Raw genomic sequence first — 26,217 nt, forward strand, 5'->3', positions numbered from 1 at the left:
AGTTCTATAACCTTATGATCAAATCTGAGGTTTTATTCAGCCTGAGTTTCTGGGATGTGCTTTTCAGAAACACTTTTTACTCTTTTCCCCTCACCATAGGTGAGCCTGGAAAGCTCATGGAAATCAGAGTTCTATAAATGCTCCTTTCTCAGATCAGATAAAGCTATGGTAAAATTTTTCTTGGCATTAGATCTTTGTTTTAGAGAATGATCTAGGTATTGTTTCCAAATTATTACTTTCACATTCCCTTTGTCCAAAACTCAAAGAAATATTTGGCTGATTTTTACCGTGCAAATCTAATGGTACCCAAGAAACATGTAGGAGACTCCCTAGGACTGGGCCTCCAAGAGTCTTTGTCACTGAAAGCTAATTCATAGTCCCCAGTAGTTATTTATTGATGCTAGAGGCTTCTTTGGTCAGGTAAGCTAATCTCAGTTTTGATTTTCTGTATTTACCAGTCTTCAGCATGATGGTTTTCCCTCTGATCTCAGTTCTGTGTTGTGACTGAGAAAATAATTGATATTTTCAGTTTCTTCAGGTTTTTCTTATTGGAATGAAAATGATGACTTTCAAGCTTTATACATGTCAAGCTCTTTACATGTGTCAGAACTAAAATTGGAAGTCAAAATTTTTTTTTTTAGGTTTTTGCACGTGTGATTGTTGGAGAGACAGAGGGAGAGTGAGAAATCATTCCCTGGAGGAAAAGCTGCACTGCAATCCCTTCTCTTCTACTCTCCTCCTGGAATTTTGGGTATGCATGTACATTCACCTATTGTGATTTTCAAGCTGCCAGGTCCAGGACTCAGACTGTGGTCAGCCATGTGGGAGTCCAGCACCTTAACCACCACTCTGCCTGCTGGCCCCAGAAGTCTCAATATTTTGTAACCAATATTTTTATGTAAGAACACTTTAAGCTGAAATAGAATTGAAACTTTATTCAGTTTTCAAACTGTTCTAGACTTTTGTTTGGAACTTATATCATAAAGCTGTTCTGTCAAAAAAAAAAAGCCATTTGGGTACTGAGTTGGCTACTAGACAAGCACAATGACAACTCGTTCATAAACTCCTGCAGTTCAGATCAATAGATCTAGGATCTAACATCTACATTTCACCTACTCTTTTTGAATAACTGGCTTAGGGACCAGCAGATGACATAATGGTTACGTCGACTGTAGTTCAAGTCCTGGACCTAGTAGTTTAAAACTGTCACTGGGTTCTTGTGTGTGCATGCCCAAAATCCCAAGAGGAGAATGGAGGAGAAGGGATTGTGGCGTAGCCATTCCTACCTTTTCCTCCCCCACACAGTGATTTCTCACTTTCTGTCTTTTCTCTCCAGTTTTTGCCATATGGTAAAAATTTCTCTTAAAAAAATTGAATAACTGGCTTTAACTTTTATTTCTTGGGGGAAAATGATCAGTCTGTACCTTACCTCTGTGCTGCTATTATGCTTGGTATACCCATTAGCTTTGTCTTTAGTGTGTTTGTGTGACACTTAGCAAGGAACTCAGAGTCAGCATTTAAAAGAAATTTTGCATTGAGATTATGAACAATTTCTGCTTCTTGAGAGAGATTGTATATGGCAAGTGGGAAAGTCTTGTGTTTTAAAGCAAGACATGATTATATCCTGATAAGCCAACTGATTATCAGCTGAGTAAATTGGTTATTTATGTATTCCTTATAGTTTGGAATAGTTCTCTGCTGGATGTATTTTCATTTAGCCCCATGCATATGCCCTTTACATAGCTGGAACATGGACCTTAACTACTTAACTCACCAAAAAGAAAAGAAAAAAAAAGGGAGAGAAGAGAGAAAATAAGAGAGGAAAAAGAAATGCTAGAGTGGTAGCTCTACCAGGAACTTATAACATATGCTTCTGTCATGAATATATGTAGTATTTGAGAAGTATGAAATGTTGCAATCTTGTCATTTTCTTAATTAATCTATAGTTTGCTTGAAAGTATAACATAAGATTCTTTTTTTTGGAGAAGTTTTTGCTATAGGATGTATGTGCTCACCAGAAAGACAGAGAGAGACAAGAGATAGAAAGTGAGAAATCACCCCCCCAGGGGGGATGGCCACGCTGCAGTCCCTTCTCTATTCTCCTCTTGGGATCTTGGGCATGCATGCACACATGCCCAGCATGAGTTTAAGCCACCGGGTCCAGGACTCGAACTGCGGTCAACTACATGGGAGTTCAGTGACATAGCCATTACACTAACTGTTTGTCCTCAAAGTGTAACATAAGATTCTTAAGGGTATTATTTATCCTGAAGTAGATTTCATGCCTCTAATTTAAAAGAAATGTGCCATGAGTGGTCAGATATTCTTTAAAAAAATTTTTTTTCTCTTTCTTTTCTTTAAAGTCTGTTTAGTTCGTGAGAGAGAGAGAGATATAGGAACCCTCGACAGGGTGTCTTTATGCCAATCCCCATTCCCCAGTTTTCAGCTCCGCAGGATCTTGAGTGTGTGCACTTGGTGTTCTAGGTCAACTAGGGATCTGAGCATTCTGAGGACTGCCTTGCAGGGTAAGGGGGTGGGCGGTGGTGGGGGCTTCCTGGAGCCACAGCCACAGGAGCCAAGTTCAAGTGGTCAGATATTCTGTTGATAATTCTGTTTTTTATTTTTATGGTTTTATTCACTTAGTTGACTTTGCTTGCATTAGAATTATTATAAATGTATGTTTTCAACCATTCTTTCTGCTTATTTGCTAAAAGAATCTTCCATGATTCTTTTTGAGAATCACATTTTGCAGTGTTACAAGGCAATGAATCTTTGCCCTTGTACTTGGAACTGTTAGTTACACTGTTGGATGGACAGTATCTTTTCTGCAGTCACAAGCTTTGTGGCAGAAGGCCAAATGTCTCTACTTGGACTCTGAGGAAACACTGTCATTATAGATCCAGCTGAGGCTACCAGAATAGTAAATATTGTCATAAGACTCCTTCCTAACAGAATGCTGACCTAACTCTTAGGTTATAAACAGGTTTTTGTTTTGTTTTGTTTTAGAAATTTATTTATTAACTACCTGTGAGCCAGTTGCTCTGGTATTGAGTAGTGCAAACAGCAAAGAATTAGAATTCCAAGATTGCTTGATATTTTCAGCATATGTGACTTACAAATTCATTGACAGTGTGTCTTCTCTTTTGTATAAAGTTTGATTTTTTTTAACTTAAATCACTTTTGTAAACCTGAAAGATTATCAGTCATTTAAGTATTCTTAAAATATTTAAAAAATACTTTCTAAGCTGTTATAATTTATTAAGATGTCTGCCTGTAGAAGTACTTTAACATATACAGTTAATCCTCGTTATTTTTGAAGTTTTGTATTTGAAAAGTCACCTACTCACTAAAATTTGTGACCCAAAAATATAGAGTACTTTTGAGGTAATTTATCGACATGCAAAAGCAGTAAAGAATTTTAGTCACCTGATGAGCATGTTCCCAGATTAGGTCAGACAAGATGATGTTTTGCCGCCTTGTTTCAACTCTCATACTGTAAACAGGCGCCATTTTTGACATTCATTTAGTGCCAGGTTTTTCACGTTTTTGTCCTTTCTGCTAGCGTTTTTGCTGCAAAAAAATGGCTACCAAGTATACTGCTAAAATGCTTTCTAATGTTCTTAAGTACAAGAATGGTGTGATGTGCCTTACGGAAGATAGTACATGTGTGGATAAGGTGCATTCAGGGGTGAGTGCTATTGGTCATGAGCTCAGTACTGTGAGTTAGCAGTCTATAGTAAATAGGAGACTTTATACAGAGACCCACGTAAGAACAGAGTTATGTACCAATGGGTTGACAAAGTGTGATCAGGCTCACAGGAACCTGATTAATCCTTTATTTACCTTAGGAATCGTTACATGTCTGCTTGGACTTTATCGAAAATAATTACAAATGATGAGACTAGACCATGTTTAATTGTTAAATTAGGTGATTATTAAAAATTAATACATACTCTAGTAAAGTAGGGTTTTTGAGATCTGATTACTAAAATTTTTTAAATAATTACTTATTTAACTTTTATTTATTATTTTTTAATTTGACCAGAGACAGAGGGTAAGAGAGAAAGCAAGCCACGAGGTCCCGAACTCAGACCGCGGTCCCACCATGTGGGAGTCCAGTGCTCCAGCCACCACACCACCTGTTGGCCCCTCATCATTAATTTTTAGTGGTTGAGAAGAAGGAGGAAATTACTCACATGTATATGGAAACCCTGAAACCTAAAGAAACAAGAAATAACAATCATGTTTCATTAGCATTGATGCCTAGCAAAGATGGGATTCTTAGATTTTTTACTTAGACTTCATGCATCCCAAAGAAAACTAAATCATGTCCACAGTTCCCTTCCAACTAGAGCCTCTCACTCTCTGAACACAGACACAGTTGTATACAGTGAGAGCACTATTGTGTAATAATGTCTTTGCCTTCTGTGCACTCAAGAAACTCCAGTCATAGCACGTGTCCTTTAACACTTAAACACTAAAGCAGATATCCCCAATAGATACATTTACCAGTGTTAGTGATCTGGTTCTGGCCCATAACACACAGATTTACAGTGGATACTAATATGCTGAAGAAATTATGTTGAAAAAATGAGATGGAAGATGCTAAGTGATCAGCTTATTCATGTATGGATACATTATTTCTTTTTCTTACAAAGTATATGTACATGGTTAAGAAACAAATACAAATTCTGAAAAGGGTTAATAATGAAAAATAAATGAATTTTACCCTTTCTTACCCATCCTCCATTCTTCTGGAAACATTCTCTTTTAACTGGTACTCGTTTCTTTTGTTATTTACCTCCATGTTGTTAAATAGTATACTTGATGGTGCTATTTATTTATTTGGAGAGGTTTTTTGACATAAGGCATGTTCGCTTGTCAGAAAGAGAGGTAGAAGGCAAGAAATCACCCCTCAGGGGTGGCCTTGCCGCAATCCCTTCTTCATTCTCCTCTGGGGATCTTGGGCACGCACGCACACACACCCAGTGTGAGTTTAAACCACCAGGTCCGGGACTCAAACTGCAGTTGACTACGTGGGAGTCCAGTGACATAGCCATTATGCTAACTGCTGGTCCCGATTTTTTACTTATCAATTTTAGATATGTATTGTCTGCCATGATAGGAGTTTTACGCCTATCCTTTAGTTCATTATTCCCTAAGTACAGTTATAGCACTATCCTTCACCAGTCCTTCAGCTATGGTAAAGTTTTCATTTTCTTTTCTTTTTTTTTTTTTGAGAGATTTTTGCTACAGGGTGTGTGCGCTCACCAGACAGAGAGAGACAGAAAGCGAGAAATCACCCCTCAGAGGGGATGGTCACTCCGCAATCCCTTCTCCTCCATTCTCCTCTCGGGATCTTGGGCACGCAAGCACACGCACCCGGCGTGAGTTTTAAGCCACCGGGTCTGGGACGCGAACCGCGGTCGACTACGTGGGAATCCAGCGACGTAGCCATTATGCTAACTGCTGGTTCCCAAGTTTTCATTTTCTTTGATAATTTATTTTATTTTTTTCCCCTGGTATTCTTTTTGTTGTAAACAAGCACTTTTGCTATGATCTTCTGTGCTGCTTCTCTTTCTGTTTTTCTGACTGTATTATTTTACTTGCTTTCCTGTGTCTTCTGTGTTTTTACATTTTAGCAAATCTTCAATACTTTATTGTTTTCAGATTATCTCTCTTTTTTTTTTTTTTTTTAAAGAAGTTTTTGCGTTAGAGCATGTGTGCTCACCAGAGAGAGAGAAACACACACAGAGGAAAAGTGAGAAACCTTCCCCAGGGGGGATGGCCATGCCACAGTCCTTTCTTCTCCATTCTCCTGTTGGAATCTTGGGTAACACATGCACCCTGTGTGATTTTCAAGCTACCCGGTTCAGTACTCAAATAGCAGTCTACCGTGTGGGATGTGGGAGTCTAGCGATGTAGTCACTACATCATCTGCTAGCCCCTCAGATAATCTTTTTGTTTAAAAATAGATCTTCTGGAACCAGCAGATTGTCGTAATGGTTACGTTACTGGACTCCCACATATTCACCACAGTTGAAATCCCCAACCCGGCAGCTTAAAACTCATGTCAAGTGCTTGTGCGTGCCCACAGTTCAAGTCCCCAACCCGGCAGCCTAAAACTCATGTCAAGTGCTTGTGCGTGCGTGCCCAAGATCCTGAGAGGAGAATGGAGAAGAAGGGATTGCAGCGTGGCCATGCCCCCAGGGGGTGATTTCTCACTTTCCATCCCTATCTCTCTCTACAGTGAGCACATGCACCCTATAGCAAAAATCTCTCTTAAAGTCATGTTATCTAAGAATGTAGATTAGGGTTTTATTTAAAAGTTGTGTTTTGTGCATCATTTCAGTTACCTCTGAAGTCGTTTTGTATCTGTATTTGTGTGTTCTTTCTGTTCTGCCTCTTTGTCTCACCTCAGAGACTTTAAATACCGTGTTTTTGGTTGCTCAATCATCGTTGAGAGTGAAATACCAAATAGTAGGTTGGAAGTTCTGTGCATAATCTTCTGACTGGAGACTTTCATTTTGGAGTCATGTTTCTCAACCTTTTTATATCTTCCCTTCAGGGAACATGTTTAAATCCCCCTCCCCTCCCACCAATCTCTGTCTCCTCATCTCCCATGGGATATTAATACCAACCACTTTTGATTGAGTTAGTCTCCATTTTCAGTCCTATATCTTTAACTTCTACCACTTACTTTACCAAGAATATGTCCTGGCCCTCCTCTTACTTTAATGGGGCAAATTATCTCCTCTTTGTCCGTGTCCCATCTGTGACATTATGACCTATAGCTTCCTCTACTCTACTTCAGTTACTGTATAAGTTTTTTCTTGTAGAATTTTATGAAATCTCAAATTTTAATTTTTACCAGTGGTTTCTCTCCAATTTATTTTTTAGTAATGATTTTATGCGTTTCTCAGAACTCACTAGAATTACCTGTATCTGTTATTTCTTTTTTCTTTCATTATTTATTTTTTAAATACCAGAAGGCATGTGAACTGGCAAGGGCGAGGAGAGGAAGAAAGCAGCCCCCCAGTGGGACATGTGTAGTCCATCAGAATAGGCCTCATCATACCCCAGAATAGGCAACAAAATGATTCAGATAAGCTATTGTTGGTTGGTAGGTAGGCACCTGTTATCCACTTGGAATATTTTTCTTTTGTATATGGCATGGATTATTTGTTCATATTTAATGTGGCCTATACTATAAAGTTTAGAAGTGCAAGTGGCTTTAGAAATTATCTAGTCCCATCATACAGTCATACAGTAGAGAGATATGAAGTTTAAAGTAGGGAGATAATTTACTATAGGGCATAGGCCAGAGTGGGTAAAGCCAACACCAGAAACAACCTATTTTCAGGCTGTGTACAGAACATTTCACATGGTACAGTGCTGATGACATGGAAAGAATTAGTTCATTGTCTGTTCTTAAAAGCCTTAATAACCTAGGTGCAAGGCCTAAGCTGGCAACCTAAAGTTTATTTTTAAGGTTATGTAATTCTGAGAGTTGTAAGTTTCATAATGTGTTTTCCTCTTTTTAGAACAACAATTTGTAATCTTTATACAATGCCACGGATTGGAGAGCCTGTCTGGCTTACAATGATGTCGGGGACTCCAGAAAAGAACCAACTTTGCTATCGTTTCATGAAGGAGTTCAGTTTTCTAATGGAGAATGCTTCTAAAAATCAGTATGGCTGACTTTATTTATATTTGAATTTATACATATGTATTGTTTATTTATTTATTGCTAGAGGGTACATGGGCTTGCCAGAGAGAGAGGGAGGGACAGGAGAAAGCACTGCCCAGGGGAATAGACCAGCACAATCTTTTCTCCATCTCTTCCGCCGTTTAGAATTCTGGGTCTACAGGTGCACACATGCACACACGCACAGGGTGTTTCTCTAGCCACATGGTCTGGGACTTGAACCATGTGGTTAGTCATGTGTGATCTAACTGCCTTAACCACCAGGCATGTAGCTAACCTGTGTGTGTGTTATTTAGTACAATTAGATATCCATGTTGGGATCAAACTAAATAAGAAACTGGAAGAATCATCCATATCTTTGAAAGTATTTCTTCTTATTTATAATAAAAACACTTTTAAAGATAATGAAATGATATGGAGTGTGAGGGAGTGCCACAGAACCTTATGAATGAAAGACAGTAAAAATATCTTTATGTTTTAAATTAAAATTCCTGACAGCTAACAGAACTCTGAGGATTCCCACTTCTGGTGAATTTTATTCACTTATGACAAGTTCATAGAAAGGAGGTTAAAAAAAAAAAGAAATGCTAGGATTTCAATGATACTTTTTCTTTTTTATTAATTGCCAGAGAGTGGGTGTGCTCACCAGAGAGAGTGAAAGAAAGCACCCCAAATGGTGTATGATCACACTGTAATCCTTTTTCTTCTATTTCTCCACCCCATCAGGATTTTGCATATGCATGTATGCACACACATGAAGCAAATTTTTTAAGGCACTGGGGCCAGAATTTGAACCGCATTTAGCCGTGTGTGATCTGGCTCCCAGTGTATAGCACTAAGGCCCCTGTGCTACGGCTCTGGCCCTCTGGTGATACATTTTTAATGACATTTGACCGCATTTTTTCCTTCTAACTGTTCATCAAGTTTGGGAATCCAGATGAGTATTCAGATGATTTTATTCTAGTAGTAAAGTATGCTAATACTTTTCTTCATTTTCCTATTAATTTGGAAATGGAAGACCTGCTGGTTGATTCATTAATGAACTGTGTAGGTTAAACATTGAAAAGAATCCATAGTTATTCAAGTAAAATGGCATTCTCTTTTCAAAATTACAATCTGAAATAGCTCCTTGTGAATATTCTCCTTATTGTGAGGATTTTCTGTAACTGTTCCAACCAAAACATTTTATTAACTTATATTTTCATTTGATTGGTATACCTATATTTTCCTTCCTGCTCTCCTTTTTTGGCCACATAAGAGTATCTTTTGCTTATTCTGTCACTACATTTTATCTAAGGGTTCATTAAGGCAAATTGGAATCTAATAGGATGCATTTTGTTTTCAGATTCTTGCCAGCTCTCATTACTGCAGTTTTGACCAATCATCTTGCCTGGGTTCCAACTGTCATGCCAAATGGGCAACCACCCATAAAAATATTTTTAGAAAAACATTCCTCTCAGAGTGTGGACATGTTGGCAAAGACTCATCCATATAACCCACTTTGGGCACAACTGGGTATGTAATCTGAAAATCCTTATGTATTTCATTTAGACTCTTGTGTAACTTTTTGGAATTATTTTATAAGGAAAACAAAAATAAGTAAATGCGCTTCTTCACCTCCTCCATTCTAAAGCGTCACTCCTGTACTCATCCTTTCATGTGTGCTAAAGGTTCTATCTTCCCATCTTATCTAATATCTCTTCTTATAGAAAACCGTGTGTGGAGCAAGAGGAGCAGGCTGATAACTGCTTTACTAGTAATGTTAGGATGCTTTGTATGTTTGTACTTTGTGTTAGGTGCTTGGCCTAGAAAGAAGGGATCAGCTGTCATCTGTAATAGCTAGAATAAATCTGGCTAAAAGAGAAGCAGGTGATTAAATTGATTGCTATTGTGCCACTTTTTTGTTTTGTTTTATTTGTTTGATGAGTGATTTTGAACTATGTTTCCCTCAGAGCTAGGCACCACTACATAATGGGTAACAAAGGAGAGGTAGATAGTTGATAAGTTCATAGGCATTAGGGGGCAGGCAGTGTAGCATGGTTTTAAAAGCATGGGCTGTGGAGTCAAGCATGGTACATTTGAATTGTAGTTTCTTGGTGGGCATACTAATAGTACAGACCTTGAAAAATGGTTAAAATTAAATGAGACAATACCTATAAGGTAATTAGGGCCAGTGTCTGGTAAATGTAGCTGCTATTACTTTTACTCCATTACTATTAGGTAATGAAAAATAAGATGAGAACCTTTTGGTTACCTAGTAGAAACTCCCTTAGGTTGCTCTGGTAATTAAGCTTGCAGGCTGATTGTCTTGTAGTTTATCCACTCAGGTAACCAACCTCACTCCTCATATCTTCCTCCTTCCTTCCCTTCTTTATTCCCCCTGCTTTATTGAATTATACTTAACATATAATAAATGCATATTTAAGGGATACAATTTGATAAGTTTTTATATACACATTGATATATTTAAATAAAGATACAGATACATGCTTCTAAAATCATCACCATAATCAAGATGGTGGACATACAATTACTTTCAAAACTTTCCTCACACCCCATTGTAATCGATTCCTCCTATTGCCTTCCCACCCTCCCTGTTCTTCTTCCTCTAAGAAAAGCAGGCACTGTTCTGCTGTCTGTCACTGCTGATAAGTTTGTATTTTCTAGAGTTTTAAATAAATAAAATTATACTTTTTTTTGGTATTTTTTCACTCAGTATAATTGAGATTCACCTATGTTGTATGTATTAACAGTTCATTTAATGGTGGATAGATTTCATTGCACAGATATAAACTTAAGTAATTCAGTAGTTTTTTGTTGTTGTTTAGATACTTCAAGCCTATTTTCAATTCAACAATCATTTGTTGGTGCATAAAGTATCTAAGGCTCTATGACAAGAACTTTCTTTGGAGGATATAAAGATGAATGATTTGGTCCTTGCCCTCAAGAAATTGATGGTCTAATATTGTAGGTAATATGTATGTAGACAAAATGATCATTCAAAGGACTATAAGAAAAATGAAAAGTTCAATAGAAACACAGTAAGGAAGCATACTTTTGCCCAAGTGAGGATGCTTGGTTGAAAAGCTTTGAACAAGCAGAGTTACAGAGGAAAAGGAGAGTACAACACATGAATAAAGGAGTCTAACTTTAAAAGTGCAGAGCTATTCAGTGTCCCAGTTTAAGTAGTCCAGTTTAAAAGGGGCTTTAAGTGGGTGAATAAAGATGAAAAAGGGTAATTACAAAAAAGATAAGGCTGGAAAAGTAAAGTGGGACCAGGAATGAGTGGGTTACCATGCCAAAGCAGTTTTAACTTATTTGGTAATTAGTGGGAATTTGGGGAGTAGTTTTGAATAGTGGCATGGCAATATTTGAGTCAGTGTCTTAGCCACTGTCTGCAACATGTATTTATTTGAGACCTACTTAAAATTCTTTATAAGTGTGGAGTTTTATAAAGTAAAAACAGAGGGTTATAAATGTACATATTGACAACTTAGAAAATTTTAAATAAATTTAGCTAAACATGTTGTTCTTTCCCTTCCTCTTAGTATGGATTAGTCTCTCTTCTTGCTCTTTCTGGCCTATCCTTAGTACCTAACCCTCAAGAGAATTGAAGGGGAAATAAGCTTTTAAAAAAGAATAGGAGGTGATGTTGTGAGGGCCTGGCTAGGGCAGCAACAGTACAAGGTTCAGGGATATGATGTAAATAAGAAATAGTTGACTGTGTGATTGGACCACTCCAGCTCTACTCTATTTCAACACTGCTTCCTTCCCCCGGTTGCCTACCAGTAGATACTGTGCTTGCTCTTGTCTGTACTGAATCAGCTACAGAATCCTTGTGTACATAGTTCAGGCAATACTTCTCCATCCAGATAAAAGTGCTCCCCTGAGGGCTGGCACAGGGAATATTACAGAGTTGTTCGGAAAGTCATGAGCATTTTTGCACAGAAGAACATAGAAAAAATGTGTCATGACTTTCTTGATAACCTAATATTAGTAAATGTGACTTTCAGAATTGATTCTTCGCTTGAGGTTTCAGAATCACAAAAGCTGTTCAAGTAGAAAACTAAAAATCCCTTTCTCTCTCTCCCTCTCTCTTTTTTTTTTTGGAGAGGTTTTCCTATAGGGTGTTTGTGCTCACCAGAAAGACAGAGAAACAAAGTGAGAAATCATCCCCCAAGAGGGGTAGCCATGCCGCAATCCCTTCTCCATTCTCCTCTTGGGATCTTGGGCACATAGGCACACGGGCCCAGCGTTAGTTTAAGCCATGGGTCCAAGACTCGAACTGCAGTAGACTACATGGGAGTCCAGCGACATAGCCATTACACCAATTGCTGATTCCCAAAATCCCTTTCATTCAAATTTCTCTTTGATTTAAGACCATTCATCTCATTCTGCTCTCCTGAATAGTCATTTACCTATTAAAGAAGTAAGAGTAAAACCTGAACTGCCCCTCATACAATAAGTATAATTCTGACAATTGAAATAGCTTGCTTAGCAGTGTTAGTAAAGATAGGTCCACTTACTGATGTTTTTCCATTGCAGGAGACCTGTATGGCGCTATTGGCTCTCCTGTTCGGTTAGCGAGGACTGTGGTAGTTGGCAAACGACAAGACATGGTCCAGAGGCTGCTTTATTTTCTTACTTATTTCATAAGATGCTCTGAACTTCAAGAAACTCATCTTTTAGAAAATGGAGAAGATGAAGCCATTGTTATGCCAGGCACAGTAATTACTACCACTTTAGAGAAAGGCGAAATAGAAGAATCAGAGTATGTGCTTATTACAATGCATAGAAACAAAAGCAGTTTGATCTTTAAAGAGTCAGAAGAAACAAGAACTCCTAATTGTAACTGTAAATATTGCAGTCGTCCACTTCTTGGACAAAATATAGAGAATGTTTCACGACAGGAGAGAGAAGATATTCAAAACAGCTCGAAGGAGTTAGTAGGAATTTCAGATGAGTGCCAAATGATTTCTACTTCTGACTGCCAAGAAGAAGATGCCGTTGATGTTAAACAGCACAGAGATAAATTAAGAACTTGCCTTGACACAAAGTTAGAGTCAGTTGTTTGCCCAGGATCTGCTTCAGTAGACACATGTGCATTGTCACAGTCAGGCTTAGAGCCAGCAGGGGAGACATGGATGAATGAGGACTTGCTGGATTCAGATGGACACACGGACAAAACAAAGAGATCCATGGGAATGGTTGTAGAAAAAAAACCTCCAGATAAGAATGTGCCTGCTACATTTTCTTGTGAGGCAACCCAGGCAAAGGTTACTTTCCTAATTGGGGATTCTATGTCACCTGATTCAGATACTGAACTTCGCAGTCAGGCAGTGGTAGATCAGATTACCAGGCATCAAACCAAACCACCGAAGGAAGAAAGAGGGGCTGTTGATCAGCATCAAGAAACTAAACAGACAACTAAGGACCAATCTGAAGAGCCTGATATGCAGAACATGATTTCTGGACAGTCTTGTGAACCTTCCTGTTGGAATCATACAGACCCCGAAAGCATGAGCTTATTTGATGAATATTTTAATGATGACTCAATTGAAACCAGGACTATTGATGATGTTCCAGTCAAAACAAGTATAAACAGCAAAGTACATTGCTGTATGTCAGAGTTTTCAAAAAGACTTTGTACAAAAAGTAGCAAACAGAACAATGAATTTTGTAAATGTATAGGAACAGTTCACCAAGATTTATGTAAAACCTGCTTTTCTCGGCAGGACCAAAGAAATACACTCTCCATTCTTGTCCCCCATGGGGATAAAGAGAGTACAGAGAAAAAAGTTGCTGTAGGAACCGAATGGGACATTCCAAGAAATGAAAGTTCAGATAGTGCCCTTGGGGACAGTGAAAGTGAAGACACAGGTCATGATATAGCTAGACAAGTCAGCAGTTACTATGGAGGAGAACAAGAAGACTGGACAGAAGAGGATGAGATACCTTTTCCTGGGTAAGTAGGAAGTTTTCACTTTAATAGACCCTGCATAAGCATGTGCCTTTCTTTTGTTTAGATGGTTTCTGAAGGTTGGTAGTAGCTCATGTGAAAGAAGAAACAAATTTTCTTTTATTATGTGCGTTTATTCATAGGAAGGTTTGAAAACTAAGGCTCACAAGCACTCCAGAAACATTCTTTACAGTTCAGGAATTTTCAAGCCATTTAAGAGTGAATTATACTCCAAGAGAGTGCCTATGATGGGCCTGGCAGTTAGGAAGAGGTAACTACTGGGACCAGCAGATGATGTAATGGTTATGTTGCTGGACTCTCATGTAGTCAACTGTGGTTTAAATCCTGGATCTGGCAGCTTAAAACTCACGCTAGTTGCATGTGCATGCGTGCCCAAAATCCTGAGAGGAGAATGGAAGAGAAGGGATTGTGGCATGGCTATGCCTCCGATTTCTTACTTTGACTCTATGTCTCTCTCTATCTCTCCATGAACGCACATGCTCTACAGCAAAAATTTTTCTCTCTCTGAAAGGGGAGGTGGGTAATTACTGAGAAAATAGGAAGTGACCCTTAGCAATAGAGTGGCCAAGACTAGGAGTAAAACAGGTAGTATATACCCTGGGTCAGATTTATAAGGAGACGATCCATGCTTGCAAAGTATTATACACCTGGCTTTGGACACGTGAAGTGTATTTAGCTACTTTGTTTGGGATAATGGTTTTCATTAAGTGACTGTATTAAGAATATGCTGTAGGGACCAGCAGATGGTGTAGTGGTTACATCACTGGACTCCCACATAGTTAACTGCAGTTCAAGTCCTGGACCAGTGGCTTAAAACTCATGCTGGGTGCACGTGTGTGTGTGCATGCTCAAAATGCTGAGAGGAGAATAGAGGAGAAGGCGCTGTGGTGTGGCCATCCTCCCTCGGGAGATTTCTCACTTTCCGTTTCTCTGTCTCTTTGTCTCTCCGCACGTGCCATATAGCAAAACAGTTTCTCAAAAAATGTGTACTATAGGGACCAGCAGTTAGTGTAATGGCTATGTCGCTGGTGATTCACGTCCCGGACCTGGCGGCTTATAAAACTCATGCCGGGCACGTGTGCATGTGTGCCCAAGATCCCGAGAGGAGAGTGGAGGAGAAGGGATTGTGGCGTGGCCATCCCCCCTAGGGGGTGATTTCTTGCTTTCTGTCTCTCTGTCTGTCTGGTGAGCGCATGCTCCCTATAGCAAAAACCTCTCCAAAAAAAAAATGTGTACTATAAACATAAGGGATAGCTTTGCTTAAGTCAGTTTTGAAAGACTATGCTCATTTCATTATAAAGTTGTTCATTAGACCTTCTTTTCTAGATAAGGAGGAGTATTTGGGGGTCTGATTGAACAAGTATCAGTTTCCATTTAAGGATGATTTTACCCTGAGTATATTTTGTAGAAAATAATGATACTAAAAAATATGGACTAGGAGAATTAGCAAACTTTTTTAACTGATAAAATATGTTTATTACTAATTATCTATGCCTTCTTTGGGGACCTTTCTTCCAGGTCAAAGTTAGTTGAAGTGAGTGCTGTTCAGCCTAACATTGCCAACTTTGGGAGGTCCTTGCTAGGTGGCTACTGCTCATCTTATGTGCCTGACTTTGTTCTTCAAGGAATTGGGAGTGATGAGAGACTCCGTCAGTGTCTGGTCTCAGATTTGTCTCATGCTGTGCAGGTGAGTGACCTTCACTGATCTTCAATTTATTAGGACAAACTGTTAGCCAGCAGAATGTAGAATGACCTTTGTATTTTTGGTCACATTTCACTATATAACACGATCATTTTCTCTTAATTAATTAGTTTGTATACAGCCCCTGCATCTTTGTCCTCATCACTGTGAAAACAAGTAGATAATTTCAGAGAACTATCCAAATGGGAGTCTGAAATATAGAAAATACTTTATGTATTCATAGATGTCCATCGACTAAATTGCTTACACTATCAAGAATTGTGAATGTTTAAATATGAATCAAATTACAGATCGAGTATCCCTTATTCAAAATGCTTGGAACCAGAATTCAGATTTTGGATTTTTTTAATATTTACACATATATAATGAGATATATTGGGACTGGGACCCAAGTCTAACATAAAATTTATTTGTATTTCATATATAGCCTATACACATAGGGCGAAGGTAATTTTTATTTTTATTTTATTATTTTCTGTTCACGTTTTTGCCATAGGGCACATGTGCTTACCAGAGAGAGACAAAGAGAGGGAAAGTGAGAAATCACCCCCTAGGGGAGATGGACACACCGCAGTCTCTTCTCCTCCATTCTTCTCCTGGGAGTTAGGGGGACACACACACACACGCTTCCAGTGTGACTTTCCAAACCACTAGGTCTGGGACACAAACGACGGTTGGCTATTTAGAAATTTGGGATCTTAACCACCATGCCGCCTGCTTGTCCCTGGTGAAGGTAAACATTTTGACTGTGCTACATCACATGCAGTCAGATGTGGACTTTTCTATTTGTGATATCATTTTAGCACTCAGAAATTTTCCGATTTTAGGCCAACCATGGTGCAGTGGCAATACAGTACTCTCTAATGCTGGTGCTTACATGGAAAGGTCCTGGTTTCACATTCTGAGGTCTCTCTGTACATGCCAGGCAACTCCATGCCCATGATCCTGGATGACAGAGGCTGGAGGACCCTGCTGGGTGTGCCCGCTTCTCTCTTCTCTGTCCTTTCTCCCTCTCTCTCTCAAGAAATAAATGGGTAACCTTAAAACTAAATAAATTTTGGAGCATTTTGAATTTTTGCATTAGGGATGCTCAATATATATTTTCTTAATTTTATTTTCAGATTAATAATTGCTTATATTGAGAATTACAGTTTATTTGTATTGATCTTGGTTTTTTTTTTTTTTTAAGAATTGTTTTATTTGACTTTATTTTTAAAATTCTACTAGAGAGGGAAAGTAAGAGAGAGAGAGAGAGAGAGGGAAAGTGGGAAAGGAAGCTGCCAGAACTCTTAACTGCAGTCAGCCTCGTGGGGGTCCAGCACCTTTAACTACCTCGCCACCTGCCGCCCCCAGCTTATTTTTTTCTTTTCCTTAAAAGAGATTCTTGCTATAGGGTGCCTGTGCTTGCTGGAGAAACAGAAAGCAGAAAATCACCCCTGGAGGGATGGCCGTGCCACAGTCCTTTCTCCTCTAGTCTCCTCTTGGGATTTTGGGCATACAAACACGTGTCTGGCATGAGTTTTAAGCCACAGGGTCTGGGCCTTGAACTGTAGTCAACTATGTGGGAATCCAGTGATACAACCATTATGCCATCTGCTGATCCCTGATCTTGATTTCAGAGTTTTGTAAACTTCGATTCTATTAATTTTTTGTATATATTCTTTAGCACTTTCTACAGGTAGTTTTACACCTTCCTTTCTAATTTCAGTACCTTTTTCTTTCTTTTCCTGTCCTTTTCCTCCTCTACCCTTTCCTTTCACTTTTCTTGCTTTGCTTTCTTCCCTTTTATTTTGTCTCCTTTATAATTCTCATTTCCTAAAGAGACCACTGCCTGTAACAGTTTATTGTTCCACCTTGGTAATTTGATCATACCTGTTGTCTTATTTTCCTCTTATAACAACAGAGATACTTAAAATTAATATATATGTTTACTCCTGTCTTTTTCTTTAAAATATAAAGTATATCTTACATTTTTAGATGTGCATACATACCATTGATAAAATTATAATATTTTCATATTTAAGTTAAGGAATAGAAAATTGTTATATTCTGGGGCCAGCAGGTGGCGCGGTGGTTAAGGGTGGTGGACTCCCACATGGCTGACCATGGTTCGAGTCCCGGCCCTGGTAGTTTGCTTTCTCTCTCTCTCTCTCTCTCTCTCTCTCTCCTTCTCTCCCTCTCTCTCCTCTCTGGTCAGATTAAAATAAAATAAATGAATAAATAAATAAAGTTAAATAAAAAAGTTATAAAAACAAACAAATTTTTAAAAAGTGTTATATTCTTGGCAAGAGATAAATAAGAAATAGTTAAATATAATTTCCTGAAAAACAAATACCAAGTTCAGGACTCAATGGGAAATTTTCATAATGTAGCTTTTTTTATTTCCCATTCTCCTCTTTCTAATTTCCCCGTATAATTTCTCACAAATTTAGCCATATGCACCTGCTTCAATACCTGAGCCTTCTCATGATACTTCCTCCTCCAGGAATGTTCATTCTCCTCCCATTTCACCAGCCAGCTTATCCATACTTCAGTGTCATATTTGTGTCCCTTCCACTGTGAAATTCCCTTTCACACAGATCCCACTATTGCCCTTCTCTGATTCCCCAGCATTTATTAATAGTTTCTGCCTCATCTGTCACACATCTTTTTTTTTTTTTAATCGATATATTTATTTCAGTCTCTGTCATCAGAGCTCTGTTGTCTTTGTCTTTTTTACAGTTAGGAAACAGCTTTATTCAGAGTAGTAGTTCATTAACTGAGAAAACGAATATTCTTTGAAGACGTCAAGGGTTTGTCCAAGAACAAACTTACATTCTTAGCTGTGTAATTGTAGCAGCAGCAAAAGAGGAAAGGTCATCGGGTCTGAGTATTTCTAATGCTACTTTTAGTCTCAGTCCTGTTACTACCTTTCCATTTGACCAGTGGAAGGAGATCTTTACCTTTTCTAATACAGAACAGTGCTGACGTACGGGTATCATTTAGGTAAATGCTTGTGATAAAAATTCAGACGATATGAAGATACACAGAGTAAAAAATCTTCATATTTTTTTACAGAAATCTTCATATTTTTTACAGAAATCTTCATGGTAAAGAGCTTTATTTGAATATTTTAGTTCTTTTTCCAACACATTATTTTATACAAAGTTGAATTTTTAAAAATATAACTGGCATATTTTGTGTGTCAATTTGTCCCCTTTTAAACTGCTCTATTTAGGGCCATCTGTGGAGCCTAATGATTAAGGGAGCTGTATCTCACATGGCCAACCAAGGTTCAGATCCCATCACTGCATCTTGAAAAATTGGGCATATGTGCACATGTGTCCCCAGATCCCAACAGGATGGAAAAATGGAGGAGATTTTGTCATGTAACCATGTCCATTGGGGGGTACTTTCTCCCTCTCCCTTTGTCTCTTTCTGGCTAGTACATATGCCCTTGAGTAATAATAATAATAATAATAATAATAATAATACTGCTATATTTATACTTTGGATATAGGCCATGATAAAATAGAAGACTATAGTACACATAGGTTGCAAGGTGTCATATTATTGCCTGACAGATTGAAATAGCACAGAATCTTTTCAATGACTTATTTGTGTGATTAAGTCCTACCTTACTTTTTTAAAATGTTTAGGTCTTTTAATATAACACTTTCTTCCAAATGCTTGCCACATGGTTAACACTCAGTAACACTCAGTTACTTTGTCAAATGTGAGAGTAATTATTCCATTTCTCTCTCAAGGATTCTTTGGCAGTAACTGTCAGAATTTAATGTTATTATATTTTATTTTTGTATTCCTTCCATCACAGAGAGAGACAGAGCAAAAGAGAGAGACAGGTACTCTCAAGAGATTCATCACACACATTCCCAGCCCCTATCAGTGTGGAATATACAGGGAGACCTTTGTATATGGATCTGGGACCTTCCCATGTGGGTTCAGTTGCATTACTGCTATGTTATAGTCTGGCTTCTTCATATTTTTTTCTTGTTTTTTGTTTAATGTCTCTTCATTGCCTCATTCCAGTAGCATTATCTTTGAAAAAAATCTATTTGCTTGTCCTAAGATGAATTCTTCTTTTCTTTCCAGCATCCAGTGTTGGATGAACCAATAGCAGAAGCTGTCTGTATTATAGCAGATATGGATAAATGGACTGTTCAAGTGGCCAGTAGCCAGAGACGAGTAACTGATAATAAATTGGGAAAGGAAGTGTTGGTTTCTAGTCTTGTTTCTAACCTACTTCATTCCACTCTTCAACTTTATAAGCATAACTTGTCTCCAAATTTTGTAAGTATGTATAAAACTGGAAATTATCTTGAGAGCTGTGATGGTTGACTAAATTTTACTTAGTACGTGCCTGCCTTAAATCCTGCTGCTAGCTTCACCATTGTTTTTATGAAAGAAGGTATTACAGATTAAATGTTTGTACCCTCCCCCCCAATTCATATGTTTAAGCCTTAACCCCAAATATGGCAGTATGGGCTTTTGGGAGGTAATTAAGAGTAGGTCTTGGACAGGTCCTGTGGCCTACTGGTTAAAGAAGCTGGATGCCACATGGCTGACCATAGTTTGAATACTGGGCCTGGAGTCTTGAAAAACTGTGTGTGTGTGTGTCCAAAATCCCAACAAGATGGAGAAATGAAGAGGAAAGGGATTATAGTGTAACCCCACTGGGGAGTCCTTTCTCCTTTTCTTTCTTTCTCTTCCTCTCTCTCTTTGTCTCTCTCTGGTGAGGACATGTGCCCTCTGGCAATTAAGAAAAAATATATATATATATATTTGAGGCCAGTAAGTGGCATGGTGGTTAAGGCACTGGACTGCCACATGGCTGACAGTGGTTTGAGACCTGGCCTTGGTGGCTTGAAAATTATGTCAGTTGCATGTGCAGGAGGAAAATGAAGGAGAATGGATTGCGGTGTGGCCGTCCCCTTTGGTGGGGAGTAATTTCTCACTTTCTATCTCTCTGTCACTCTCTCTCTCCAGCAAGCACAGAAGTCATATGGCAAAAAAATAAATAAAAATAGATATTGAGGATGGAGCCCCTCATAATGGAATCATTGGCCTAATAAGATAAGGATAGAGAGATTTTTCTCTCTCCACCACATGAGGTCACAAGAAGGCAATCATCTGCCAGCCAGGCAGAGAGCACTCACTAGAACCCAACAATTCTTGCATTCTGATCTTGGAATTCTAGCCTCTAGAACTGAGAATATAAATCTCGGTTACTTAAGCCACCCAGTCTGGCATTTTGTCATGCTAGCTTTTGTTGTAGCACACAGAAGATTTGTATAGGTCTGTTTATTCTGATTTCAGCAGTCAGGTAGAATGTGAGTGCATTCTGGACTCTCATTGTGATGTTAGGACTTTGAATGATCCTTCTTTGTAATACTCATAACCTCTTAACAAAGGCACCATTTCCAACTTCCATAGTTCTTTCTGTCTGTTGTTAGAACTGTGACATAGTTAAAAAGGTTTGTAACTATATATCTAACTAAGCCAGCCCCATTGCTTAATGCAAATCTTCAGTTATCACACCTTGTTTGTTTTGGCATAGGGATAAACATATAGACTAATAGAATTGAATGTAGCACCCCCAAATAAATCTTCACATATAAAGTTAATTTTGACAAAACCATTGAACAGAGAAAAGATCTTTTCAACAAAAATGTTAAGAAAACTGGATATTCACATGCAAAAGAATGAAGTTGAACCCTTACCTAATGGCATATACAAAAATGAACTCATAGTGAGCACAACCACGTGACACAGTCTTTAGTATATTGGACTGCAGTGTTGGAAGCCACATGACTGACCATGGGTTTGGATCCCCAAGTCAGCCTGAAAACAAGCTGGGCACATGTGTAGGCACCCAGGATACTGAAGACCTGGAGGGGTGGGGAAAGAAGATTACGGCATGGCAAGACCTCATCAAGACTTCTTTCCTCCCCCACTTTCCCTCGTGTATGCGCATGCACACATGCACCGCCATGCATCATAAAAAGGAATCCAAAAAACTCAAAATAGATCACGACATAAACTTAAGAGCTAAAACTATAAAACTTAGGAGAAAACTAGGGGCTAGTCTTCATAACATTAGGAATAGCAGTGAGTTTTTGAATGTGATACCAAACTCACACATGACGAAAGTGAAAAATAAATTGGACATCATCAAAATTTAAAACTTCTAATCAACAGAGTGAAAACACAACCCAGAGAATTAAAAAAAAAATTTGTAAATTATGTATCTGAAAAGCGATTGATACCCAGACTATGTAAAGAACTCCTAAAAGTCAACCAAAAAAGTGTAGTAGAGTAGTACCATATGATCCAGCAGTTCTGTTTCTGTGTTTATGATCATAAAAACTGAAACCAGGGACTTAATAGATAATTGTATTCTAATGCTCATAACAGCACTATTCACAGTAGCCAAAAATACAGTAACGCAAGTGACCATTAACAAATGAACAGATAAACAAAATGTGGTATAATATGTACAGTGTTAATCACTCATGAAAATGGGATGAAATTTTAACATTCTACTGCATGGATGAGCCTTGAAAATACTATGTTATGTGAGATAAGCTAGACACAAAAGGACACATATTCTATAAGTCTACTTATATGAGGTAGCTCAAAGTGGCAGATTCATAGAGTAGAATATGGTAACCAGGGCTTGAGGGAAAGAAAGAAATGAGGAGTTACTGCTTAATAGGTATAAGAGTTTCTGTTTGGGATCATGAAAACTTTCTGGAAGTGGATGGAGGTGATGGTTGTAACATTATGAATGCACATTAAACCACTGAATTATATACTTAAAAAAAGTTACTATGGTAAATTGTATTTACATATTTTACATATGCATATATTCTGTTGTTAACATTTTCTTCTTCACTTAAGGCATTTTTAGCTTAAGTAAGCATTATGAAAAAAAGCATACATCAGAAAACAGTAACTGAGCCAAGAAATGCACTTAATTGTATTTTTCAAATAAAAAAAATTGTTTTTAATTAGGAGCTCATAAAAACTGACTTTTATTGCAAAGTAATATTCTGCAGGAGTGTAGTATATTTTAACACCTGAACTTCATGTTTTTTATTAAACATATATAGCACTAAGTCGAACGAAAAATAAGCTATTTTAGTAAATTGAGCCAAGTTAGGGGCCAGCAGATGCTGTGAAGGTTAAGGTGCTGGATCCCACTGACTCTCTGGTTCTAGTCCTGGACACAGCGGCTTAAAAAATCACACCGTGTGTGTGTGTGTGTGTGTGTGTGTGTGTGTGTGTGTGTGTGTATGTGCCTCAAACCCCAAATGAAGAATGGAAGAGAAGAGATTGCAGTGTGGCAGTCCCCCCTGGGGGATGATTTATCTCTCTCTGTCTCTCTCCCTGTGTCTCTCCAGTGAATGCATGCATCTTATAGCAAAACCTAAATAAATAAATAGATAATTGAACAAGTTAATGAACAATAAATGAAGTATATGTGTGTTAATTTTTAATGTTCCAGCTTTAGAAATATCTGTCTTCTAGTAAGGACTACAGAATGATCTTTGTGAAGTATTATAAGCTATTTTTACTTTCTGTAGAATACAGCCTTTCTTATGTAAATACATTGGAAATGTATCACTTTATATTTATCAAATTTGAAATAAAAATGTATTTATTTTTAGGAGAGGTTTTGCTATAGGGTGTGTGTGCTCACTAGAAAGACAAAGAGAGACAGAAAGTGAGAATTCATCCCCCGGGGGGGATGGCCACTCCGCAATCTCCTCCATTATCCTCTCTGGATCCTGGGTATGTACACGGCTGGTGTGAGTTTTAAGCCATTGGGTCTGGGACTTGAACCGTGGTCGACTACATGGGAGTCCAGCGACATAGCCATTATGCCAATTGCTGGCCCCGAAATAAAAATGTATTTTCACAATTTCTGAAAATAGATAGTGGCGATTATTGTACATTTTGAATATACTTAATGCCACTGAATTATACCCTTCAAAATGGCTTAAATGGTAGGTTTTATGTTGTGCACTTTACAACAATTTAAAAATTAAAATAAAAACACCATAGAAACTTTGGTATGAGCTGCAAATAGTTAAGTGTCCATTTTGACCAAAACTGCGTAGTTTATAAGTGTGCGCCAAATTTTAGCTTATCTTGTAATAACTAAATAGAATTGTCAACACAATCCTTTAAAAAAAAAAAAAAAAGAACATAATCTTTTGGACTTTGCCATTGCTCAGAGTTGGAAGCTGATTTCTGACCTGGTTCTTGTTTTCTCCCTAACTGCAGTGTGTAATGCATCTAGAGGACCGGTTGCAAGAGCTGTACTTCAAGAGCAAAATGCTGTCTGAGTACCTGAGGGGGCAGATGCGTGTTCATGTCAAGGAGCTTGGAGTGGTTTTGGGGTATGTTCATGGTTTCTCTTTTGGCTTTGCTTTCTCATTGTTCTGTGTTTAGGCAAGGGATGTTTCTCAGAATTGCCCTTTTTCCTTTTTTATTTCTTTCCTTTGCACTTAATTATTGTATATCTTTACATACAATATGGTTTTTCAAAGCATATGTGCATTGTCTATTAATCAAGTCTAAGATATTACCATATACATCATCCTCAACAGATAACTTTCCATTCTTGTATCTATTAAATGTTTTTATGCCCCCGAGCCCCTCCCTCTTAGCCCCCTTTTTCCTTTTAAGCGTCTTTTCCTGGTAGAAGCTGTACACTTAACCGTTTATGTTGCTCTATACCGTGTGAAACAGATTCCCTGTGGTCCACTGATGGGAAGGTTATTGGCCTTTGCGTATTACATATAGTACATTGGGAATATAGATAGAATGAATTAAATCTATGTTTTGTCTTAGAAAAGTAAGTACTCATTTTGTTAGCTCATTGTGCATCTGCCCAGCTTTCTAATATCTACTATTCCTCCCCCATTATCTATGTATTATGTTTGTCTACTCAGTTATTCTTTGGAAGGAAACAGTTATCTAAAATGCTTATTAAAGGAGGAACAATAAATATAGCTTTATTTCATTATATTCTACAGTCACTTTTCTGTGTTGTGGACACTTTATATGTGTGCATGTATTTGACAATCATTTTTTGAAATTCTAATTGAAGTTATTAATGAAAGAAGCTAGAACTTTAATTCAGCTCTTATGAAAAGGGAAGGAGTCAGCATCATTGAGACTATCCTGTATGTCAGAAACCAAATTAAATTCCGTTTTTTCAGTGTTATTCCCAAATTCTGTAGTCATTTTGCATTATGTAAGTAATACCATCTTGTTGGAATCAGACTGTGAAAGTTAACACACATGTGAGAGGAGGGGTTTGAATGACTTTATATCTTTCACACTCCAGATCATGTTCATATATAATACCACATTAACGTTCAAGTCCTAATGGGACATTTGACGAGGAGTACAGAGAAAACTATTCTCTGCTATTTGGGAAATCAGTAATAGGATATTGTCTTATTTTTCTGGGGAGCGAGGGCTATGTGTATGTGCTTAACATCTTTATTTTAAAAATAGTTTTTGAGTTTATGTAACACCCCCCGCCCCCATGGTGCAGCAGTCGGGCACTGTGTAGAAAAGGCTGAATTCCACATAGGTGAGCAGGTCTTGGTTCCTGGTTCTGTAGGCTTCACATCAGTGGCACACATACATATGCCTAGAACCTTGATGGGACTGAAAACTGGAGGAGAAAGGATTGCAACATGACCAAGCCCTTATGGGAGGTTTTCTCTTTCTCTTCCTCTTTTCTCTATCTTTTTCGCCCTCCCCCTCTTCTGCACATGCATGCTCCCTCTGGCATCAAAAAATTTTTAGTTTTTAAAATAATGTACATATAATCAAAGTTTACTATACATTTTAGCATAAAATGAAAAGTTGTCATCTTCTCCTTCAATTTCCAGTGCCCACCCAAACACTTTTTCTTAAGTTTATTTGTTTATTTATTTTATTAGCAATAGAGAACAGAGAGACAGGCAGCACCGCCCAAGAAGGTCTCGATGCTGCTCTGCCCCTGCAGCCTCAGCCAGCTTCCGAATTATGGATTCATGTGGTCTGGCATGTTCAGGGAGACCTCATAACATGAACCTGGAACATTCCCATGTGGGTCAGCCTCAGAGGTCATCCTGTTTTACTAGTGTGCCTCTGCCCGACAATTTAAGTTTTATAAATTTTCAATGTATAAATCTCTATAAATCATTGTAGGACTTGCCTTTTAATGTATCTTGAATGTTCATAAAAGCATATACCAATCTGTCTCATTTTAATAATTGTAGCATTCCATTTTATGTAGGAATTTAGATTATTTTCAGTTTTTTGTAGTCATAAACCATGGCTGAAATGAATTAAAATCTTTGACACTTATGGGATAAATTCCTCATAGTAGAAATTTTGTTGTTGTTTTGCTATAGGATAGGGCATGTGCGTTTGTCAGAAAGAGAAAGTGAGAAGGAAATCATCCCCCTCCCCCAGGGCTAGCTACGCTGCAGTGCCTTCTCCTCCATTCTTTTTTTTTTTTTAATAGAGGTTTTTTGGTATAGGGCACATGCGCTCGCCAGACAGAGAGAGAGACAGAGAGAAAGAAAGTGAGAAATCACCCCCAAGGGGGAATGGCCACGCCGCAATCCCTTCTCCATTCTCCTCTCAGGATCCTGGGCATGCACACACACGCACCCGGCATGAGTTTTAAGCCACCGGGTCCGGGACGCTAACCGCAGTCGACTGTGTGGGAGTCCAGTGACATAGCCATTACGCTAACTGCTGGTCCCGTCTTCTCCTCCATTCTTAACTTTGGATTTGGGGCATGCACACACATGC

At 38.2% G+C, this 26,217-nt stretch overlaps 1 protein-coding gene across 3 annotated transcripts in view; it reads left to right on the forward strand.

The window, feature by feature from the left end:
- The window catches only part of FNIP1 (folliculin interacting protein 1), a gene marked incomplete at its 5' end in the record, with an annotated part of 96,307 nt that overhangs the window by 64,822 nt on the left and 5,268 nt on the right, over positions 1-26,217 (forward strand). For 2 of the 3 annotated variants that reach the window (XM_014583572.2, XM_014583573.2), the window contains 6 exon segments: positions 7,545-7,691; positions 9,054-9,223; positions 12,254-13,673; positions 15,207-15,375; positions 19,483-19,680; positions 23,680-23,795. In XM_014583572.2, the coding sequence (XP_014439058.1) occupies positions 7,545-7,691; positions 9,054-9,223; positions 12,254-13,673; positions 15,207-15,375; positions 19,483-19,680; positions 23,680-23,795 (2,220 nt within the window). 3 annotated transcript variants of the gene reach the window in all.

This window comes from Tupaia chinensis, unplaced genomic scaffold, assembly GCF_000334495.1.
Source record: "Tupaia chinensis unplaced genomic scaffold, TupChi_1.0 Scaffold144346_1, whole genome shotgun sequence".
Lineage (NCBI taxonomy): Eukaryota > Metazoa > Chordata > Mammalia > Scandentia > Tupaiidae > Tupaia > Tupaia belangeri.